Genomic DNA, 20,523 nt, shown 5'->3' with positions numbered 1-20,523 from the left:
TAGTTGTACCACGGTGGGTTTTTCCCGTCCCTCACAGTTTTACTCGGCACGTACCTGTCTAAAACGCATTTTACGATTGCCTTGAACTTTTTCCATAAACATTCAACATTGTCAGTGTCAGAACAGAAATTTTCGTTTTGATCTGTTAGGTAGTCTGAAATCTGCCTTCTATTACTCTTGCTAAACAGATAAACCTTCCGCCCTTTTTTTATATTCCTATTAACTTCCATATTCAGGGATGCTGCAATGGCCTTATGATCACTGATTCCCTGTTCTGCACTTACAGAGTCGAAAAATTCAGGTCTGTTTGTTACCAGTAGGTCCAAGATGTTATCTCCATGAGTCGGTTCTCTGTTTAATTGCTCGAGGTAATTTTCGGATAGTGTACTCAGTATAATGTCACTCGATGCTCTGTCCCTACCACCCGTCCTAAACATCTGAGTGTCCCAGTCTATATCTGGTAAATTGAAATCTCCACCTAAGACTATAACATGCTGAGAAAATTTATATGAAATGTATTCCAAATTTTCTCTCAGTTGTTCTGCCACTAATGCTGCTGAGTCGGGGGGTCGGTAAAAGGAGCCAATTATTAACCTAGCTCGGTTGTTGAGTGTAACCTCCACCCATAATAATTCACAGGAACTATCCACTTCTACTTCACTACAGGATAAACTACTACTAACAGCGACGAACACTCCACCACCGGTTGCATGCAATCTATCCTTTCTAAACACCGTCTGTACCTTTGTAAAAATTTTGGCAGAATTTATCTCTGGCTTCAGCCAGCTTTCTGTACCTATAACGATTTCAGCTTCAGTGCTTTCTATCAGCACTTGAAGTTCTGGTACTTCACCAATGCAGCTTCGACAGTTTACAATTACAATACCGATTGCTGCTTGGTCCCCGCATGTTCTGACTTTGCCCCGCACCCGTTGAGGCTGTTGCCCTTTCTGTACTTGCCCGAGGTCATCTAACCTAAAAAACCGCCCAGCCCACGCCACACAACCTCTGCTACCCGTGTAGCCACTTGTTGCGTGTAGTGGACTCGTGACCTATCCAGCGGAACCCGAAACGCCACCACCCTATGGCGCAAGTCGAAGAATCTGCAGCCCACACGGTCGCAGAACCGTCTCAGCCTCTGATTCAGACCCTCCAATCGGCTCTGTACCAAAGGTCCGCAGTCATTCCTGTCGACGATGCTGCAGATGGTGAGCTCTGCTTTCATCCCATTAGCGAGACTGGCAGTCTTCACCAAATCAGATAGCCGCTGGAAGCCAGAGAGGATTTCCTCCGATCCATAGCGACACACATCATTGGTGCCGACATGAGCGACCACCTGCAGATGGGTGCACCCTGTACCCTTCATGGCATCCGGAAGGACCCTTTCCACATCTGGAATGACTCCCCCCGGTATGCACACGGAGTGCACTTTGGTCTTCTTCCCCTCCCTTGCTGCCATATCCCTAAGGGGCCCCATTACGCGCCTGACATTGGAGCTCCCAACTACCAGTAAGCCAACCCTCTGCGACCGCCCGGATCTTGCAGACTGAGGGGCAACCTCCGGAACAGGACAAGCAGCCATGTCAGGCCGAAGATCAGTATCAGCCTGAGACAGAGCCTGAAACCGGTTCGTCAGACAAACTGGAGAGGCCTTCCGTTCAGCCCTCTGGAATGTCTTTCGCCCCCTGCCACACCTTGAGACGACCTCCCACTCTACCACAGGTGAGGGATCAGCCTCAATGCGGGCAGTATCCCGGGCAACCACAGTTGTAGCCCGATCGGGGGATGCGTGGGACGAGCTAGCCGTCCCCGACAAACCCCCATCCGGACCCTCACAGTGATGCCCATTGGCAACAGCCTCAAGCTGTGTGACCGAAGCCAACACTGCCTGAAGCTGGGAGCGAAGGGATGCCAACTCAGCCTGCATCCGAACACAGCAGTTGCAGTCCCTATCCATGCTAAAAACTGTTGTGCAATGAACGTCTGAACTAATCTACAGAGAGCGCAAACAAATCGACACAAAATTTAAACGGTTATTAAAATACGAGATTGCCTAGTAAATGCAGTAATGCTGCCACTTGTGCACTGCTGACGCACTGCTCGGCGGCGGAAGGAGACTACACGATTTTACACTATTCAGGTACTAAAACACGATGCTACAACTCTCAAATACTATAATATGCCCGAAATTTATGAATTAAACAATGCAAGTACCAAAAACACGCAAAGAAATTAAGAAGTAAACTATGTAACAAATGAGTGAGCTAGGAGTATACGACTTGCTGCTGCAGCTGCTTATCCAACGGCGGCAGGGAGCACACTGACTGACCAACCGACACTGGCCGTTCAAAACAAAAACAGAAGACAGATGACTACGCGATTTTACACTATTCAGGTACTAAAACGCGATGCTACAACTCTCAAATACTATAATATGCCCGAAATTTATGAATTAAACAATGCAAGTACCAAAAAAACGCAAAGAAATTAAGAATTAAACTATGTAACAAATGAGTGAGCTAGGAGTATACGACTTGCTGCTGCAGCTGCTTATCCAACGGCGGCAGGGATGCCTCACTATGTGTTATCCAACAATCCCTTCTTATGGTGAAGTTTTCCTTAACATTATCACTTCCCCAGTTCATTTCAGTATCTCTTCAGTAACTATCTGATCTAGCCATCTAATGTGTGGCATTCTCCTGTAGCACCACATTTCAAAACCTTCAGTTTCCTTTTTGTCTGGACTGCTAGTCTTCTATATTTCACTTTGATATAAAAGTTTCCAGATAAATGCTTTCAGAAATACTTTGAAACACTTAGCCCTGCACTAAGATGGTAAAATAATTATCTTTGTCTTTAATGATATTTCATTATATAGTCTCTCTTTTTCTGCCATTGTCAGTTATTTTTGTGCCTGAATAACAAAGCTTCTCTGCTACCTTTAGTGTCTTATTTCCTAATTTATCTTCCTCAAGATTACCTAACTTGATTTTACTACACTCCATTACCCTCATTTTACCTTTTTTGACATTCATCTTATATCCTTTTCCCAAAAACACAATCTGTTCCATTCAAAGATCTTCCAAGGCCTTTGCCATCTCTGATATGATTACAAAGTCATCGGCAACCCTTAATATTTTTTTTCTTCTCCTTGAATTTTGATTCCAATTCCAGATTTCTCTTTGATTTCCTTTACTACTTGCTGAATGTACAGTTTTAACAGCATGTGGTATGGGCTATAGCCTTGTCTCACTCACTTCTCAGCTACTGTCTCCTTCTCGTATCCTTTGTCTGTTTCAACTACAGTCTGGTTTCTGTACAACTTGTAGATAATTTTCTGCATCTTGCATTTTATTTTGCTAGTTTCAGAATTTCAAAAAATGTATTCCAGTTAACATCGTCAAAAGTTTTCACTGTGTCTACAAGTGCTAATTCTAATAACATTTTGTGAACTTGAGGGAAAGAGGAATGTTTACATATTTAACTTATCAGTTGACTTTAAATTATTATGAAAGTTGTGGTTCTTCAGTTGATGTATTCAGGGTAAGAATTAAATGAAAGTCATTTTCAGGCAGTGGAGGCCTTGGTTGCGACTGGAGCAGATGTCGCATTGAAGGATGTCACTGGTCTCACACCCCTACACTGGGCAGCCAAGGCACACAGTGTGGAAGGTCTGGAGCTGTTACTGAAAAAGGCAGCAAGCATTGATGAACAGGACAACGATGGCCAAACTCCACTGATGCTTGCTGTTGGTAGCAGTAATGCAGTCAATTTACTGCTGAGGAAAGGCGCGAGTATAAATGTGAAAAATCATTCTGGGAAGACAGCCCTGGAAGAAGCAATGGATCATGGCAGTCATGGTGTAAGTTCAAACTACACAATTCTCACCAAAGGAAAAGACTCTTGTATTGTACTGTAAGACTGAAACAACAGCATGGCCCCAGTGAAACAGAGTTCATTCTTCATCCAGATACACAAACACAGAAACAATCCAGGTACCGATACAAGCAGATGCTGACAACAAGTATGAACATCATATGAGAGTGAGTGCCTGCTGTTCAGTGATTATAAAGATGAGGGCTCTGGTAGATAGCATGGCAGATGCAGAGATGCGTGGACAAGTCATGTGGCCCACAGCAGGCAGCTTCTGGTGGGTGCTGCACACAGATTCTGTTTGCAGAATATACGAAGTTTAGCACACTGGTGGCCTGATGATGCAGTGCATATCCAAGTTTTACACACAGGGTTATAGTAATAGGTCTTGATCTATTTCTAATTAAGTCATATTTGCATTTCTTCTGATGTGACTATAATAATGAACACAAACCAGAATTCTAACGTGGGGGACAGGTGACAGATGGTGCATTTTTTTTTTTTATCACATTTAAGGTATGATTTTAACTGATATTGAATTAAGTACATTCTAAACTAAGTATGATATGAAATGAATGATGCATTGTGTTTTATGAAACTTTGTAAATTAATTAAGATGCCAAGATATTACACAGACACTGTTTCATTTAGTATATGAATATCAATGTCTACTTACAGTGGCAGTGGGTATTGGGTGTTTTCTTGAAACTTCGTAATGTCGATATATGTGAGATAAAGGCTTACAGTGTTTGCTGTGAACTAATTGTATGCCTTTTCAGTTATCATTTGTGCTGTATCTGGTAAGGTTCAGATTCATCCTTGATTAATGTGCTTAACTCATCAGCAAATGTTACAGTTTTTGGAGCATGCTTTAAAGTCATTCAAAGGGCAAGGATAAGAACAGTCTCAGTACCTGTATTTTGGGACCCCCCACATGTTGCACTATCCCTTCCTGAGATTAGTGGAAAAATCAGACAATTTAATCTGCACTACTGTTTTTAACAAAGGGTACAATAAAGTAAGTTGTGAGAATGAGGTACCATTACGATAAGGAGTAAAGTTAACAACTCACCATATACTGAGGCATTAAGAGTCAGTAGGTGCATAAGAAGACTGAACATGTTGCTAAGATTTTGGTTTATGCTCTTCTTCAAAGCTAGCTAATCCAGAATATTCATACACACAGATAACTGTGCATGGCTAAATTATTACAACCGACTACATTGTATCAGCACTGCAACAAAGGTTTGTATTGGGTGGAGGCTGTAAGGGAGAGAGGAGGTTGGGAGGGGGAAACAATATTGAAGGAAGGGTGCTGGAAGCATTGGCAGCAAGTGCAAAGGGTTTGGGAAGTTTCATCAGTGTGCACACTCTGGCAAAGGCAGGGGCAGATGTGTATGCTGCTCAGTGATATGGAGGAGCATTGTGGAGAAGAAAAATAGAAAAAGGGAGGAGGGAGACTTGAATAGGATTGATGGAGTGTAGAGTGAGTGGTGTGGGGGCATGGGGACAGGGACAGAGTATGTATGAGGCAGGTTCTAGTGGAGATTGAGACCAGGAGTATTACAAGGTCAAAGAATGTGTTGTAAGAACAACTTCCATTTATTTAATTCAGCTGGTAATTGGGGGTAGGGCAGGTGAAGGGGAATCCTGATGGCACAGGTTGTGAAGCAACTGCTGAAGTCTAGCATATTGCACTCAGCAGGGTATTTACCACCAAGTGGTCAGCTTTGCTCTTGACCACAGTTTGGTGGAGGAGTCTTTTTCAGGTGGACATTGTTACTTAAAAGGCCATGCCGAAATTAGAGCAGAGATGGCATGTGATATGACTGCTTTTACAGGTGGCCCAACCTCTGATAGGGTAGGATAATTCTGTGACTGGACTGAAGTGGAATATGGGTGCTTAGGACGGGGCTTGCACCTGGATTTTCCATGCACATACTTTGTATAACAACTCTTCTCTCCAGTCAGGCTATAGTGCTGGTGCAGTGTAGTTGACCAAGATAATGTAATTATACAGGTGTATATGCATGTATACAGGGTGAGTCACCTAACATTACCGCTGGATATATTTCGTAAACCACATCAAATACTGATGAACCGATTCCACAGACTGAACATGAGGAGAGGGGCTAGTGTAATTGGTTAATACAAATCATAAAAAAAATGCACGGAAGTATGTTTTTTAACACAAACCTACATTTTTTTTTAAATGGAACCCAGTTAGTTTTGTTAGCACATCTGAACATATAAACAAATACGTAATCAGTGCCATTTGTTGCACTGTAAAATGTTAATTACATCTGGAGATATTGTAACCTAAAGTTGATGCTTGAAACCTCTGACGTTCAGTTGTGTGTTGTAACAAACACGGGCCACGGTCGGCGAGCAGCATCTTCAGGGACATGTTTACAATGACGACCGTGTTTATGAGTGTGGCTGTAGTGCACTGTTGTGGTTTGGTCTAGCTGTCGCAGTGTCCGCATGTAGCACTTGCTGCTATTGTTATTCTGCATTCGTCAGTGGAGTGTTGCAGTTTAGACGTGGGGTGGGAGAGAAGGTGTGGTGGGGTGGGGGGTAAGTAGCAGAAAAGAGAGAAATAAAAATAAAAATAAATTAAAAGACTGGGTGTGGCGGTGAAATGATGGCTGTGTAGTGCTGGAATGGGAACAAGGAGGGGGCTGAATGGGTGAGGACAGCGACTAACGAAGGTTGGGGCCAGGAGGGTTACGGGAATGTAGGATGTACTGGAGGGAAAGTTCCCACCTGCACAGTTCAGAAAAGCTGGTATTAATGGGAAGGATCCATATGGCACAGGCTGTGAAGAAGTCATTGAGATGAGCGGTATCATGTTTGGCAGCGTGTTCAGCAACAGATTGGACCACTTGTTTTTTGGCCACAGTTTGTCGGTGGCCGTTTATGCGGACAGACAGCTTGTTGGTTGTCATGCCTACATAGAATGCAGCACAGTGGTTGTAGCTTAGCTTGTAAATCACATGACTGGTTTCACAGGTAGCCCTGCCTTTGATGGGATAGGTGATATTAGTGACCAGACTGGAGTAGATTGTGGTAGGAGGATGTATGGGACAGGTCTTGCATCCAGGTCTATTACAGGGGTATGAGCCATGCGGTAAGGGATTGGGAGCAGGGGTTGGGTAAGGACGGATGAGTATATTGTGTAGGTTCATTGGACGATGGAATACCAAGGTAGGAGGGGTGGGAAGGATAGTGGTAGGACATTTCTATTTCAGGGCATGACGAGAGGTAATTGAAACCCTGACGGAGAATGTAATTCAGTTGTTCTAGTCCTGGATGGTACTGAGTTACGAGGAGAATTCTCCTCTGTGGCCAGACTGTGGAACTTTGGGAGGTGGTGGGAGACTGGAAAGATAAGGCACGAGAGATTTGTTTTTGTACAAGGATGGGAGGATAATTACGGTCAGTGAAGACTTCAGTGAGACCCTCGGTATATTTAGAGAAGGATTGCTCATTACTGCAGTTGCGACGACCATGAGTGGCTAGGCTGTACAGAAGGGACTTCTTGGTTTGGAATGGGTGGCAGCTGTCGAAATGGAGGTACTGCTGGTGGTTAGTAGGTTTGATATGGACGGAGGTACTGATGTAGCCATATCTGAGGTGGAGGTCAACATCTAGGAAGGTGGCTTGTTGGGTTGAGTAGAACCAGGTGAGGCAAATGAGGGATAAGTTGTTGAGGTTCTGGGAGGAATGTCAATCCATATAGCAAAGATGTCATCAATGAATCTGAACCAGCCAGCCGGGGTGGCCGAGCGGTTCTAGGATCTACAGTCTGGAATCGTGCGACCACTATGGTCACAGGTTTGAATCCTGCCTGGGGCATGGATGTGTGTGAAGCCGGTTGGTTAGGTTTAAGTAGTTCCAATTTCTAGGGGACTGATGACCTCAGATGTTAAGTCCCATAGTGCTCAGAGCCATTTTAACCATTTTGAATCTGAACCAGGTGAGGGGTTTAGGATTCTGGGTTTTTAGGAAGGATTCTCCTAGATGGTCCATGAATAGGTTAGCATAGGATGGTGCCATGTGGGTGCCCATAGCCGTACCGCAGATTTGTTTGTAGGTAATGCCTTCAAAGGAGAAGTAATTGTGGGTGAGGATAGAGTTGCTCATGGAGACTAGGAAGGAGGTTGTTGGTTTGGAATCTATAGGGCATCTGGAAAGGTGGTGTTCGATAGCAGTAAGGCCATGGGCATTAGGAATGTTAGCGTACAGGGAGGTGGCATCAATAGTGATGAGCAGGGCACCGTGTGGACTGTGGAGAGTCGGTCAAGGAAATGGTTGGTATCTTTTATATAGGAGGATAGGTTCCGGGTAATAGGTTGAAGGTGTTAGTCTATGAGAGCAGAGATTCTCTCAGTGGGGGCACAGTAACTGGCCACAATGGGGCATCCTGAGAGGTTGGGTTTATGGACTTTAGGAAGCATGTAGAAGGTGGGAGTGCGGCGAGTGGTAGGGGTGGACTCTGAGGAGAGGTTCTGGGATGGGCCTAAGGATTTGAGTAGTGACTGGATATCATGCTGAATTGCTGGAATGTGATCACTGTGGTATGGTTTGTAGGTGGAAGTATCTGACAGCTGATGGAGTCCTTCTGCCACGTAATCCTTGCGGTTCAAAACAACGGTGGTGGAGCCTTTGTCTGCAGGTAGGATTATAAGATTGGGATCAGTTTTTAGATGGTGGACTGCAGTTCTTTCTGCAGATTTAAGGTTAGTATGCATGTTGAGGGATTTGGGGAATGATGTTGAGGCAAGGTTTGAGGGTAAGAAATTCTGGAAAGTTAACAGGGGGTGGTTTGGAGGCAGTGTGGGTGGATCACTGTAGGATGGAGCAGTGAACTGACTTAGGCAGTGTTCAATATTGGTCTCTGGTTGAGTCTGATTGGTCGGGTTGATGGCGAAAAAGTGTTTCCACTGTAGGGACTGGGAGAAGGAGAAAAGGTCTTTGACTAGTCGTGCATGGTTGAATTTGGGAGTGGGGCAAAAGGTGAGGCCTTTGGAAAGGACTGATATTTCTGTGGAACAAATGCTTCTGGAGGAAAGGTTCATGACTGTGTTGTAGGTCTGATTAGGTTTTGGGTTCTGTGTGGTGGTGAGAGGGAGATTTGGAGGGTGGGGTAAGTGTAGTAGGTCTGTGAGACAGGGTTTGTCAGCTATGAGGGGGTGTGGGGGAGGTTTGGAGGTTGTTGTAGAAGTGGTGGACAGTGGTACTCTGAGGAAGGAGTAGGAAGTGAGCAGGATGGAGAGCTTTTTGAGGTGGCGTTGTGCATGTTGCTGAAGTTCCTGCAGGGCAAGAGTTTCAATGTATGTTATGGGTTCCAGGAATTTGGGATTACATAGCAGGAGAATTTTGTGGATGGAGAGAAGGTACTGCAGGGGGGATTGGGCTTGGTTGATATAGTTTTGCAGGACTATGTTGGTGAGGGCTAAGGATTGGCAGAATCTGAACAGGTGGAGGTCATTGTGGAAGGAGGGGTGGCAACCAGAGATGGGTAATTTGATGGTAAGGCCATTAGGGGGCATTTCATGAGCCAAGCAGCTATGCAGGAACAGTATGTGGGACTGGGATCTGGCCAGGAATAAGGAAACATTTCTGTATTGATGCAAATGGAAGGAGGAAGGTCCCATGGTGGTGCAAAAATGCGAAAAATTATGTAAGAAAGTAGAATTACGTCCTAAAAATTACGTAAAAGTACACCCAAATACGTGTGAAAATTAGGAAAAGGGCAAAATGGATGTCTTTGATGAGATAGGTGATGTTAGTGACCGGACTGGTGTAGGTTGTGGTAGGAGGATGTATGGGACAGGTCTTGTATCTAGGTCTATTACATCATATTATATAAAATAATGAAAGATAACAATGCTAACATAAATTTTCTTAATTATGGCTTCATTTGTAAATGCAACATGTATTGGACAAGCATGACCTACTAGTAAACAAATGGAATAATAAATTTTGTGACATTTAATGTATTACGCGAAATCACTTATTAGATGCCGTTGGAATTACAGAACTTTCAGAACAGGACTGTAAAACAAAAGGGTTGTTTTATTTCATCTGGATCTTATAATGTACACACCACTTGGGACAAGTCAACTTCATTAGTATTTTTGTTTTATTCCCTATCCTTAAGAAATTTAAAGAAACACTTTTTCTTTTTTTCCACATTCTTCACAGCCAGTTTGCCCAACAAATTTATACAAATGTTCTCATTCAGATTCTATTTCAACAATAACTCACTGAGCAAAAAATACAAAAGTTTTCATCATTACAACTGGTTACCTAAGAAGTTAGGAGTGGTTCTTTGTGAACACTCTGGTCTTAATAGGGTTAAATGGAAGAGTGTGCCAGTTACTCAGACAACAAACCTGTTTTAACTGTATGCTTCCTAATTATGTGGACACTGTGGACTTGATGAGTGTTTGAAAGCAATCTGAAATCACTCCAACACTGCAAAAACTAGTCAGCAGAGATTTTTATCACCTCTGCTGAAACTGCAATTATATGAATTTTATCACTTATGGATTTTGCACATTGTACTAAAGGTGATCAGTCAGTAATCAGAGAGTGTATAGCTTTCACGCACTGCCACACAAGGTGCATCAGCATTTATCCAAAGCCATCAACATCTCTTTTTCCATGGGAAAAACAAAATAAATTTGAATTTAACACAAGATCACAAACATGTTTACTGAGAGTTGCATTGGTCAATGTGTTCTGCTGTTTGAAATGTTGACTAGCTCCATCAGAAAATATTTCCATCAATTTAAGATTAGGGAATTTAGCTTTTCAGTTCTGAAGTATTTTATCAATAAAAGCATGAACAGGTAGCTTAGCATGTTGCAGATATAATCAGATATACTGATATGTAAAACTGGATCAGTAACTGTGTAAGCCACTCCAGTGTGCAGTCTGCACATCCTCCTGATAAGCAACAGTGAAGTTTGGACTGAAACTAATCTGCAGAACACAAATACTATCCAAACCATTTTCAGCATTTTTCATTTTGAGGAAGGAATGTTGCTTATTTTTGATAAAACAGTGAATAAGAAACTCTGTTAAATTGTTCTACAACATTTTGAAACCATCATCTGTGGAACCATACAGTGTCAGTCAGTTGCAACAGGCACGTCAGTGAGGACCCTTGTTGCCCACAGTATACTTTGCTGTATAGAAGTTGTTCGTGTGTTTTTGGATCATATTGTATGAATAATTGTGGTTTGAGAACAGGTGTGTTAGCCTGAAATCAGTAATCACTGCAGCAGAATTTGATCAATGCAACTGAGACAGACAAATAAATAAAAAATTGTCCAATTTGCTCGTCCTGCGACAACATTGACTATCTTCCTGTTTTGTCATCATTCCACCACTACCAGCTGATGAATTCATCTGAGCAAAGAGGCAAGAGTCACTTCTTTAAATTCCCATAGTTCGTGAATGAGGTAGATATATTTTTGAAAAAGTTTTGGAATTTCTTGTTCAATCTGACAAAAATCTAGTATTATGTCTATAACAGCATATCTGGCCACTGTGATACATTTTAAAATGTTTTTTTCACTGAAATTTTATCTGTCATAGCTAAATAAGAAAACATAATCATTTTTGTTTCATTAAATATAAAATTAAGATTATGAGGCAAACTCTTACATTTAATTTGTTACAGATGTAATAATAAATTAGTTCCCAGTTTTGTTTTATTAATTTGTCTCTGTAATGTAAAACGTATTTCCAAGTATTATTTTTTGGAGATGTCTAAATAATTTATCTGAAACAATGAGAGACATTTTTCAATGAAGAATAAAAATATAACCTATACACCATTATGATCTGAAGTATTGTACAATTCCGAAATTAAATGTTCTGACTTTCAAATTCATGTACCAGAGAACAAAATCTATTGCATTTCAAAATGTTGAGTTTTGGTTTCACTTTTCTTGGATTTATCCACATTTGACAAACAGTAAGAACAAGAAAAAAACAGTTAATTTAACATTATTTTTCTACTGTCCTGTTCTGCAGAAGTAAGTGTATTCAAAGATCAGATATTCAAAGAGTCATTTGAAGCAATGACAACAATTAAATTTTCTCATATTCCATCCTTCAGAAAGGCAATTCCTTGTGAATTTTCAGTGTGGCATATACTAATTAACCATCTTCCACAACAATATTGTCAATGACTTCCTCAAGTAAATTATTTGATTCTTTAATTCTTAATGTGCAATTTCTGTATGTGATATTTCCTTTCACTAGCACCCACATATTTTCTGATGGCTTGAATTGATGGTTGTAAGAGGGGTGTTACACACCCTAATGGCCCATATTTCCCACTTAGCAGACAAGTTCAAATGTAATGTAAATATTAGCTTTACACTTTTGATGCAGCGGCATTAGGATGAAGCTGCATACAGACAATAAGACCATATATACTTTGCAGTTGGTACCTGCCCTTAAAATCCTGATGCGCTTCCTATGTGATTTTGATTGGACAACCCCTCATCAAGATAATAATGTGGTGACAATGATTTTATTTCCTGTTGTACATTTTTCTTGGTTAAGTTTCCCTAGTTACTACAACATTGTTCGAATTCTTCCTTTGTGGGACACTCACTCTGATCATAAAATTCCAGTGCAATATGATGACCAACATCATTTTTGAAATTTCCGAAATAAATTGCAGATCTTCTGCAACTAATGTCTTTCTTTGGTGGTAAAAACTTCATTTCTTTATTACAAGTTTCCATTCCCTATGCTTCCATACATATTCTCCGTAGATTTCACCATAATACACCACATCTGGAAAGTTGCACATGTCATGCCAATATTCAAGAAACGTAGTAGGAGTAATCCACTAAATTACGGGCCCACATTATTAATGTCAATATGCAGCCTTATTTTGGGACATATATTGTGTTCGAAAATTACAAATTACTTTGAAGAAAATGGTGTATCGACACGCAGTCAACACGGATTTAGAAAACATCGTTCTTGTAAAACACAACTAGCTCTTTACTCAGTGGGTTGAGTGCTATTGACAAGGGATTTCAAATTGTTTGTGTTTTTCTGGATTTCTGGAAGGCTTTTGACTCTGTATCACACAAGCCGCTTGTAGTGAAATTGCATTCTTATGGAATATCAACTCAGTTATGTGACTGGTTTCATGATTTCCTGCCAGAGAGGTCATAGTTTGTAGTAATTGATGGAAACTCATTGAGTAAAACAGGAGTGATTTCTGGAGTTCCCCAAGGTAGTATTATAGGCCCTTTGCTGTTCCTTATGTATATAAACGATTTGGGAGATGATCTGAGGAACTGTCTTTGGTTGTTTGCAGATAACGCTGTCGTTTATTGACTATTAAAGTAATCAGAAGATCAAGACAAATTGCAAAATGTTTTAGAAAAGATTTTGTGTGGTGCAAAAATTGCAATTGAATTGAATAGAATTTTATTTGATCCTGTAAAATAACATTGTGTACAGTAAATGTACGTGTAATATAGGACATGTCAAAGTATTAACATTCTTTATCACTTATTTTTCTACACCTTTAGCTTACATTTTTACATCACTGATAATGAGTAACAATATATACAAATTTAATGGCATAAGTATTCTGCAACACTGTAAAACTCTTTCTCAATGAGATAGTCTTTAAATTTCTTTGGAATGTCATTGTGAAGTACACTATCTTGCAGGCTGTTGGGCAGACTTCTTAGTAGTCTGATACCAGAGTACTGGGGTCCTTTTTCTAGCATTGCCAGTCAGTGGGGTATGCTCCGTACTTCATTCTTCCTTCTTGTATTGTGGGTGTGTACACTAGAATTTGTAATCCAGTCCTCACTACCTTTTGTGATGTACATTATTGTTTTGTATATATACAACAATGAAAAAGTTAAGGTACCTAAATTCTTGAAACAGTTTCTGCACATTTCAGAGGTCTTTCTTCTTAAAATGGTCCTATTTTTTTTTTAATATGAACACTCGTTTTGTCTCTTGTTTGTTTGAGTTTCCCCACACAGTCACTCCATACTGTAAGTATGGTTCAAAAAGTCCATGCTACACTGTACACAGAAGGTTCTTGTCTGAATACTATGATGGCTGCATCATTAAGAATATGACAGAGCTCAGTTTCTTACAGACATTATTAATATGTTTTTTCCATTCCAGTTCATTATCCACAAGAATACCTAAGAATCTAGCAGATTCTACTTCTTCCAGCCTTGTTCCATCAACCTCTAAATCCATGTCTACAGCCTTTTCCTTGTTTTTAAACACTACATACATAGTCTTTTTTAGATTTATAACCAGTTCATTTTCCAACAGCCATTGAGCTGTGACATTTGCAGATATGTATGCTCTTCTCTCAAGCTGTTCCATATTTTGGTCACTATTTAGTATTGTCATGTCATCAGCACACAATATTTTCTTTTCTTCCTCCTCAACACCTATATCATTAACAAACACATTAAATAACAATGGCCCCATTACCAAACCCTGCAAACAATGAAAAGTGTGAGGACACCCACATGAGTGCTAAAAGGAATCCCTTAAACTTCGCTTACACAATAAATCAGTCAAATCTAAAAGCTGTAAATTCAACTAAATACCTTGGAATTACAATTATGAACAACTTAAATTGGAAGGAAAACATAGAAGATTTTGTGGGGAAGTCTAACAAAAGACTGCATTTTATTGGTAGGACACTTAGAAAATGTAACCAATCTAATAAGGGGATTGCCTACACTACATTTGTCAGTCCCATTCAAGAATACTGCAGTGTGGTGAGGGATCCTTACCAGATAGGATTGATGGAGTACATCAAAAAATTTCAAAGAAGGACAACACATTTTGTATTATCACATAATAGGGGAGAGAGTGTCACTGAAATGATACAGGATTTGTGATAGACATCATTAAAACAAAGGCGTTTTTCATTGCGGAGCAATCTTCTCATAAAATTCCAATCACCAACTTCTCCTCTGAATGCAAAAGTATTTTTTTGATGCCAAGCTATATACGGAGAAATGATCACCATGATAAAATAAGGGAAATCAGAACTTATACAGGAAGGTATAGGTGGTCATTCTTTCTGCCCGCTATACAAGTTTGGAATATTAGGCAATTGCGAAGGTGGTTCAATGAACTCTTTGCCAGACACATAAATATGATTTACAGAGTATCCATGTAAATGTAGATCTTTCCTGTTGCAGTCACTATTCTTGATAATATTTCATCTCTTCTGGGATTACCTTTAAGGTTGCAAAGAAAGTCATATATTTGTGTATGAATTCATTTGTTTGGTTATTCGCATCTTGTGACTGAGTCATGTTACTTGCAAACAAGAACAGCAAAAGTACCCAATGAAAATCACTGCTCTCTTTGTAAACCTACAACGTTTCCATACAGTGAACATTAAGTGGATGGTCAGTAGCAATGATGTTACTAAGCTATGCCAGCAGCAGTGTGAATAAAGCTCAGTCTTGACACATAAATACTGTCAATGGTAGGTATGGTAGTCCTTGTTTCTTATAATGCTACCTGGATTGCAGCTGTGACAGAAATTACACTGTGACAACAGTGTGTGCTTAAGAGTAACAAACCAAGCAGGACTAGGTCAAAGGTTTCACATTGGCAGTCTTAAATGAAGGAAAGACAATGTATGGGCAACAAACCTCCCTACCCCCCCTCCCTACACACAGACACATCACCACTGGAATGACCTCCTCATTACCATCCTGCATGGATTCCAAAAACATCGATCATGTGAAACCCAACTTGCTCTTTTCTCACAACATATTGAAAGCTTTGGATCAAGACAGGTAGATGCAGTATTTCTTGATTTCTGAAAAGCATTTGACTCATTACCACACTTATGCTTATTGTCAAAAGTATCATCATACAGGTATCAAGTGAAATTTGAGATTGGACTGAGGACTTTATCATAGGGAGGACACAGCATGTTATCTCAGATGGAGAGTCATCATCAGTTGTAGAAGTAACTTCAGGTGAGCCCCAGGGAAATGTGTTGGGATCCTTGCTGCTCATGTTATATATTAATGATCTTCCAGGTGATGCAGTTATCTATAATGAAACAGTATCTGAAAGAAGCTGCATTAATATTCAGTCAGATCTTCATAAGATTTCACAGTTGTGCAAAGATTGGCAGCTTGCTATAAATGTTCAGAAATTTATAACTGTGCACTTCACAAAATGAAAAAAATGTAGTATCTATGACTATAATATCAATGAGTCACTGTTGTAATCAGCCAACTCATACAAACACCCCTGGGTGTAACACTTTCTAGGGATATGAAATGGAATGATCACAATGGCTCAGTCATGGGTAAAGCAAGTGGAAGACATCATTTATTGGTATAATACTGAGAAAGTGCACACAGTCTACAAAGGAGAGTGTTTAAAAATCACTCATGTAACCAGTTTTAGAATACTGCTCAAGTCTGTGGGACCTATAACAATTAGAGCTAACGGGGGATATTGAACACATACAGAGAAGGGGAGCATGAATGGTCACAGGTTTGTTTGATCCATGGGAGATCATTACAAAGGTACTGAAGGAACTAAACTGGAAGACTCTTAAAGATAGATGTAAACTATCCTGAGAAAGTCTATTAACTCCCCCTGCAGGAATGAAGGTTAGTATAGGCCCAAGGTATTCCTGCCTGTCATAAGAGGTAACTAAAAGGAGTCTCGGCCTTTTCAGCCTCAAGTCATATGGTTCCATTTTAGGATTTGACCTCCACATTTTCATAATTTTTCAGATGTACGGGCCATTTGGAGAAGGATGCCATATGTTGTGCATCATGGACCCATTGTGCACTGAAACCTTTAGCATCTATTATTGTAATGGAACTGTAATTACACCTGTAATCCAGCCTTTTGGGCAAGGACTTCTTACATTGTGCATCCTTTATATCCATTGTGCACTGTCATATCCTACACTCACAATAATAGAGAATCATTTCACACCATATATCCAGCGCAGTAGCCAGTCCCTTATGGTGGGGGAGGGGGGGGGGGGGTCACCATGTACCCTTTTGGTCATTGCCCCCTGACAACACAGGTATTGCACTGCTGAGGTATAAACTGCCTCCTTGGTCTCTTCATGCCTTCCCAGATTTTAGAAAGCATTACTCTCCAGTGGACTTGTGGTGGTTTTTTCCCACACCTGGCTGAGTTATGACAACTCACAAGCATATACACCGGCTTTTTGCACTGCCTTTCAGGAAGCCTTGATTCCAGCAGTGTGGACCCCCAACCCTTTGTGGCTATCGAGGGTGTTACAAAAATCATTCTGACTGTATCAGGATGTCAGGTGGAGTATGTATATATGTCCTTACTTCTGTCTATAGTGAGCCTGTGCCCCTTCAAATAATTTTAGAAGCTGTGGCTGTTGTGGTGAGAAGAATACAGGAAATTACCATCAGCAACATCTACCTTCCTCCAGATGGTGAAGTGCCGCATCATGTACTGGCTGCACTAATTTCCCAGCTCCCCCCACCTTTTCTACTTCTGGGTGATTTTAATGCCAATAACCCCTTGTGGAGTGGAACCAAGATTACTGGCTATGATAAAGATCTCAAGAATCTACTAACTCAACATGATCTTTGCCTTGTAAACACAGGTGTCCCCACTCATTTGAGTGTGGTGCATGGCAAGTATTCGGCCATTGATCTCAGTCCTGGTCTCCTACCATCTATGATGACCTGTGTGGTAGTGACCACTTTCTACTTTTCCTGTCACTTTCCAGGCGTCACTCATCTGGATTTTTTCACCTCTGCTACCATTGGATCACCATTGTTTGGTAACTTTGATGCAGTGATCAAGGATGTTACTACAACCATTGTTTCTGCAGCTGAATCTGCTCCCTTGTTCCTCAGGTTGCCCCTAGTGGAAGACAGTGCCTTGGTGGTTGCCAGAAATTGCTGTGGCCATTAGGGATTGTAGGTGGGCCCTACAATGTCATAAGCAGCACACATCAAAACCTCTGCTTCCCACGTCTGCAGTAAGCTCAGACACCTTTACGGAAATCAGATCCCTGCACGTATACCTGGAATTTCCACGCATTGAGCTGTATATACCGACCCAAATGCAACTGGAGAGTGTTTTGCCAAACATTATGCTCAAACCACTGCCTCTGAGAATTGCCACCGTGTCTTTCATCCCCTAAAACAGTGGGTGGAACGACAACACCTATCTTTTGCTACATGCCACCCTGAGCCATATAATGCTTCATTCAGTGAGTGTTAATTTCTCAGTGCTCTTGTCAATTGTCCTGAAACATTCCCTGGGTCAGTGTTGGTGGATTAGCAGCACCACGTCCTTCTTGTCTTTAACCACATCTGGAGTGATGGCAAATTCCCACCACAGTGGTGAGAAAGTATTATCATTCCAGTGCTAAAACCTGGTAAGAAACCACTAGATATGGATAGTTATCATTGTATTAGCCTCACTAACTTTCTGTGCAAGCTGCTTGAGCACATGGTGAGCCAGCAGTTGTGTTGGATCCTTTAGTCTCAGGGCACCTGGCTCTGTCCCAGGGCAGTTTTTGCCAAGGTCACTCCACCACTAACAACTTGGTGTACCTAGAGCCTGCCATGAGAATGGCCTCCTCCTGCCATCACCACCTTATTATCAGCTCTTTTGTCCTGACTAAAGCGTATGACACCAGTTGCTGACACCACATCCTCGCTACTTTGCATGAGTGGGGTCTCTGGGGCCGGCTCCCAATTTTTATACAGAACTTTTTGCCATTCTGCACCTTTAGAGTCAGGTCAGTGTGTCACCCCATATCCACGAGAATGGGGTCCCTCAGGACTCTGCACTGAGTGCCTCACTCCTTTTAGGGCCATTAATGGTCTCATAGCAGCACTGGGCTCCTCTGTATCATCCTTCTTATACAATGATGACTTTTGTATTTCCTTTTGCACATCTACTATTGGTGTGGCTGAAAATCAACTGCAGGGAGCCATATGAAATGCTCAATCATGGACCTTCACCTTTCATTTTTTAGCTGCCAGGACGTATGTCATGCACTTCTGTTGTCATCATACTGTCCACCCACATCCAGAACTTTACCTCAATAACCAACTATTTAACATAGTGGGGACTTATCACTTTTTAGGACAGGTTTTTGATGCCCACATAACTTGGCTCCCCATCTTCATCAGCTTAAGTAAAAGTGCTGGCCACAACTTAATGTTCTTCAATTTCTGCTCCATATTGAAAGGAGTGCAGATCACCCTACACTGTTGCAGCTATACAAAGCCCTTGTACAGTCATGTCTTGACTATGGGAGCTTGGTGTATCATTCAGCATCACCCTCAGCATTGCGGATGCTGGACCCTGTACACCACTGTGGAGTTCGACTTGTGATTGGAGCTTTCTGAACGAGCCCAGTGTACAGCCTACTCGTGGAAGCTGGGATTCCTCCATTGCAGATCATGTGGCAACAACAGCTTGCAAATTGTACCACATACATTTGCAGCTTGTCTCAAAGTCCAAATTACCATCTCCTTTTCCCTAACATAGTGATTGTTCTACTGCAATGGCGGCCCACATTGGGGATTATAATTGCAGTCTGTGTTTGGTCCCTTCTCACTTAACTACCACCTTTTCTCCGGGTCCACTCATGTACACCTCCGTGGCCCATGCTATGGTCACAGCTTCATCTGGATCTGTCACAAGGCCCAAAAGACTGTTCCTCCTGAGGCCTTCCACCACCAATGTTTCTCTATTCTCAGGGAGTTCCAGGGCTCAGAAATAGTCAAAACTGATGACTCGATGGCCGATGGTCATGCTGGTTTCACTTATGATGGATGTACTGAATAGCACTCCTTGTCAGACAGCTGCAGTGTTTTCACTGCACAGTTGGTAGCCATCTCTCACACTCTTGTGCTCATCCACTCCTGCACAGGTGAGTCCTTCCTCAACTATAGTGATTCCTTAAGCAGCCTACAAGTTCTGGACCAGTACTTCCCTCACCATCCTTTGGTAATGACTATCCAGGAGTCTCTTTATGCCATCAAAACTGTGGACGTTCAGTGGCCTTCATCTGGGCCCCAGGACATATCGGAGTCTTCGGAAATGAACTTGCTGACAGGCTGGTCAAACAGGCTATGAGTAAAGTGACTCAAGAGACCAGCACGCTGGAGAATCCGATCGGTCTTATGCCAAAAGTTTTTGGAATCTGGAATATCAAATGGTACACCCTAAGTGTGCCAAATAGATTAAGTGCTATATAGGAGACAAAGAATGTGTGGAGGCCATCGATGTGATCTACTCACAGGGACTATGTTGTCCTTTGCCTGCTCTGCAAAGGCCATACTTGGCTGACTCCAAGTCACCTCCTCCATCACGAGGACCCACTCCAGTGTCACTGTGGCTCTGGATTGACACCAGCCCATATCTTGTAAAACTATCCCAATCTATCTGCCCTGTGGCAATCTTTTAACCTTCCTGATGCACTACCTATGGTGTTAGGTGACAATGGCTGGTCTTTTTTTAAGTTTTATTTGGGGGGGGGGGTTATCACTCAGTCTAAGGCTGGGCGTGTGGCCTTCTCTCCCAGACCTTCTCCCTTCCTCTATTTCAAATCTTCCTCAC

General features: G+C 41.7%; 1 protein-coding gene across 8 annotated transcripts in view; it reads left to right on the top strand.

The window, feature by feature from the left end:
• Positions 1-20,523, top strand: part of LOC126092715 (serine/threonine-protein phosphatase 6 regulatory ankyrin repeat subunit A-like) — a 423,652-nt gene that overhangs the window by 380,790 nt on the left and 22,339 nt on the right. For 5 of the 8 annotated variants that reach the window (XM_049908471.1, XM_049908442.1, XM_049908457.1 and 2 more), the window contains exon 20: positions 3,572-3,862. The exons of 2 other annotated variants lie outside the window; for them this stretch is intronic. In XM_049908471.1, the coding sequence (XP_049764428.1) occupies positions 3,572-3,862 (291 nt within the window). The remainder of the gene's footprint in view (positions 1-3,571; positions 3,863-20,523) is intronic. One more of the 8 variants, XM_049908484.1, reaches the window with a different exon arrangement.

Source organism: Schistocerca cancellata, chromosome 1 (assembly GCF_023864275.1).
Source record: "Schistocerca cancellata isolate TAMUIC-IGC-003103 chromosome 1, iqSchCanc2.1, whole genome shotgun sequence".
Lineage (NCBI taxonomy): Eukaryota > Metazoa > Arthropoda > Insecta > Orthoptera > Acrididae > Schistocerca > Schistocerca cancellata.
This window is presented reverse-complemented; position numbering and strand designations above follow the sequence as displayed.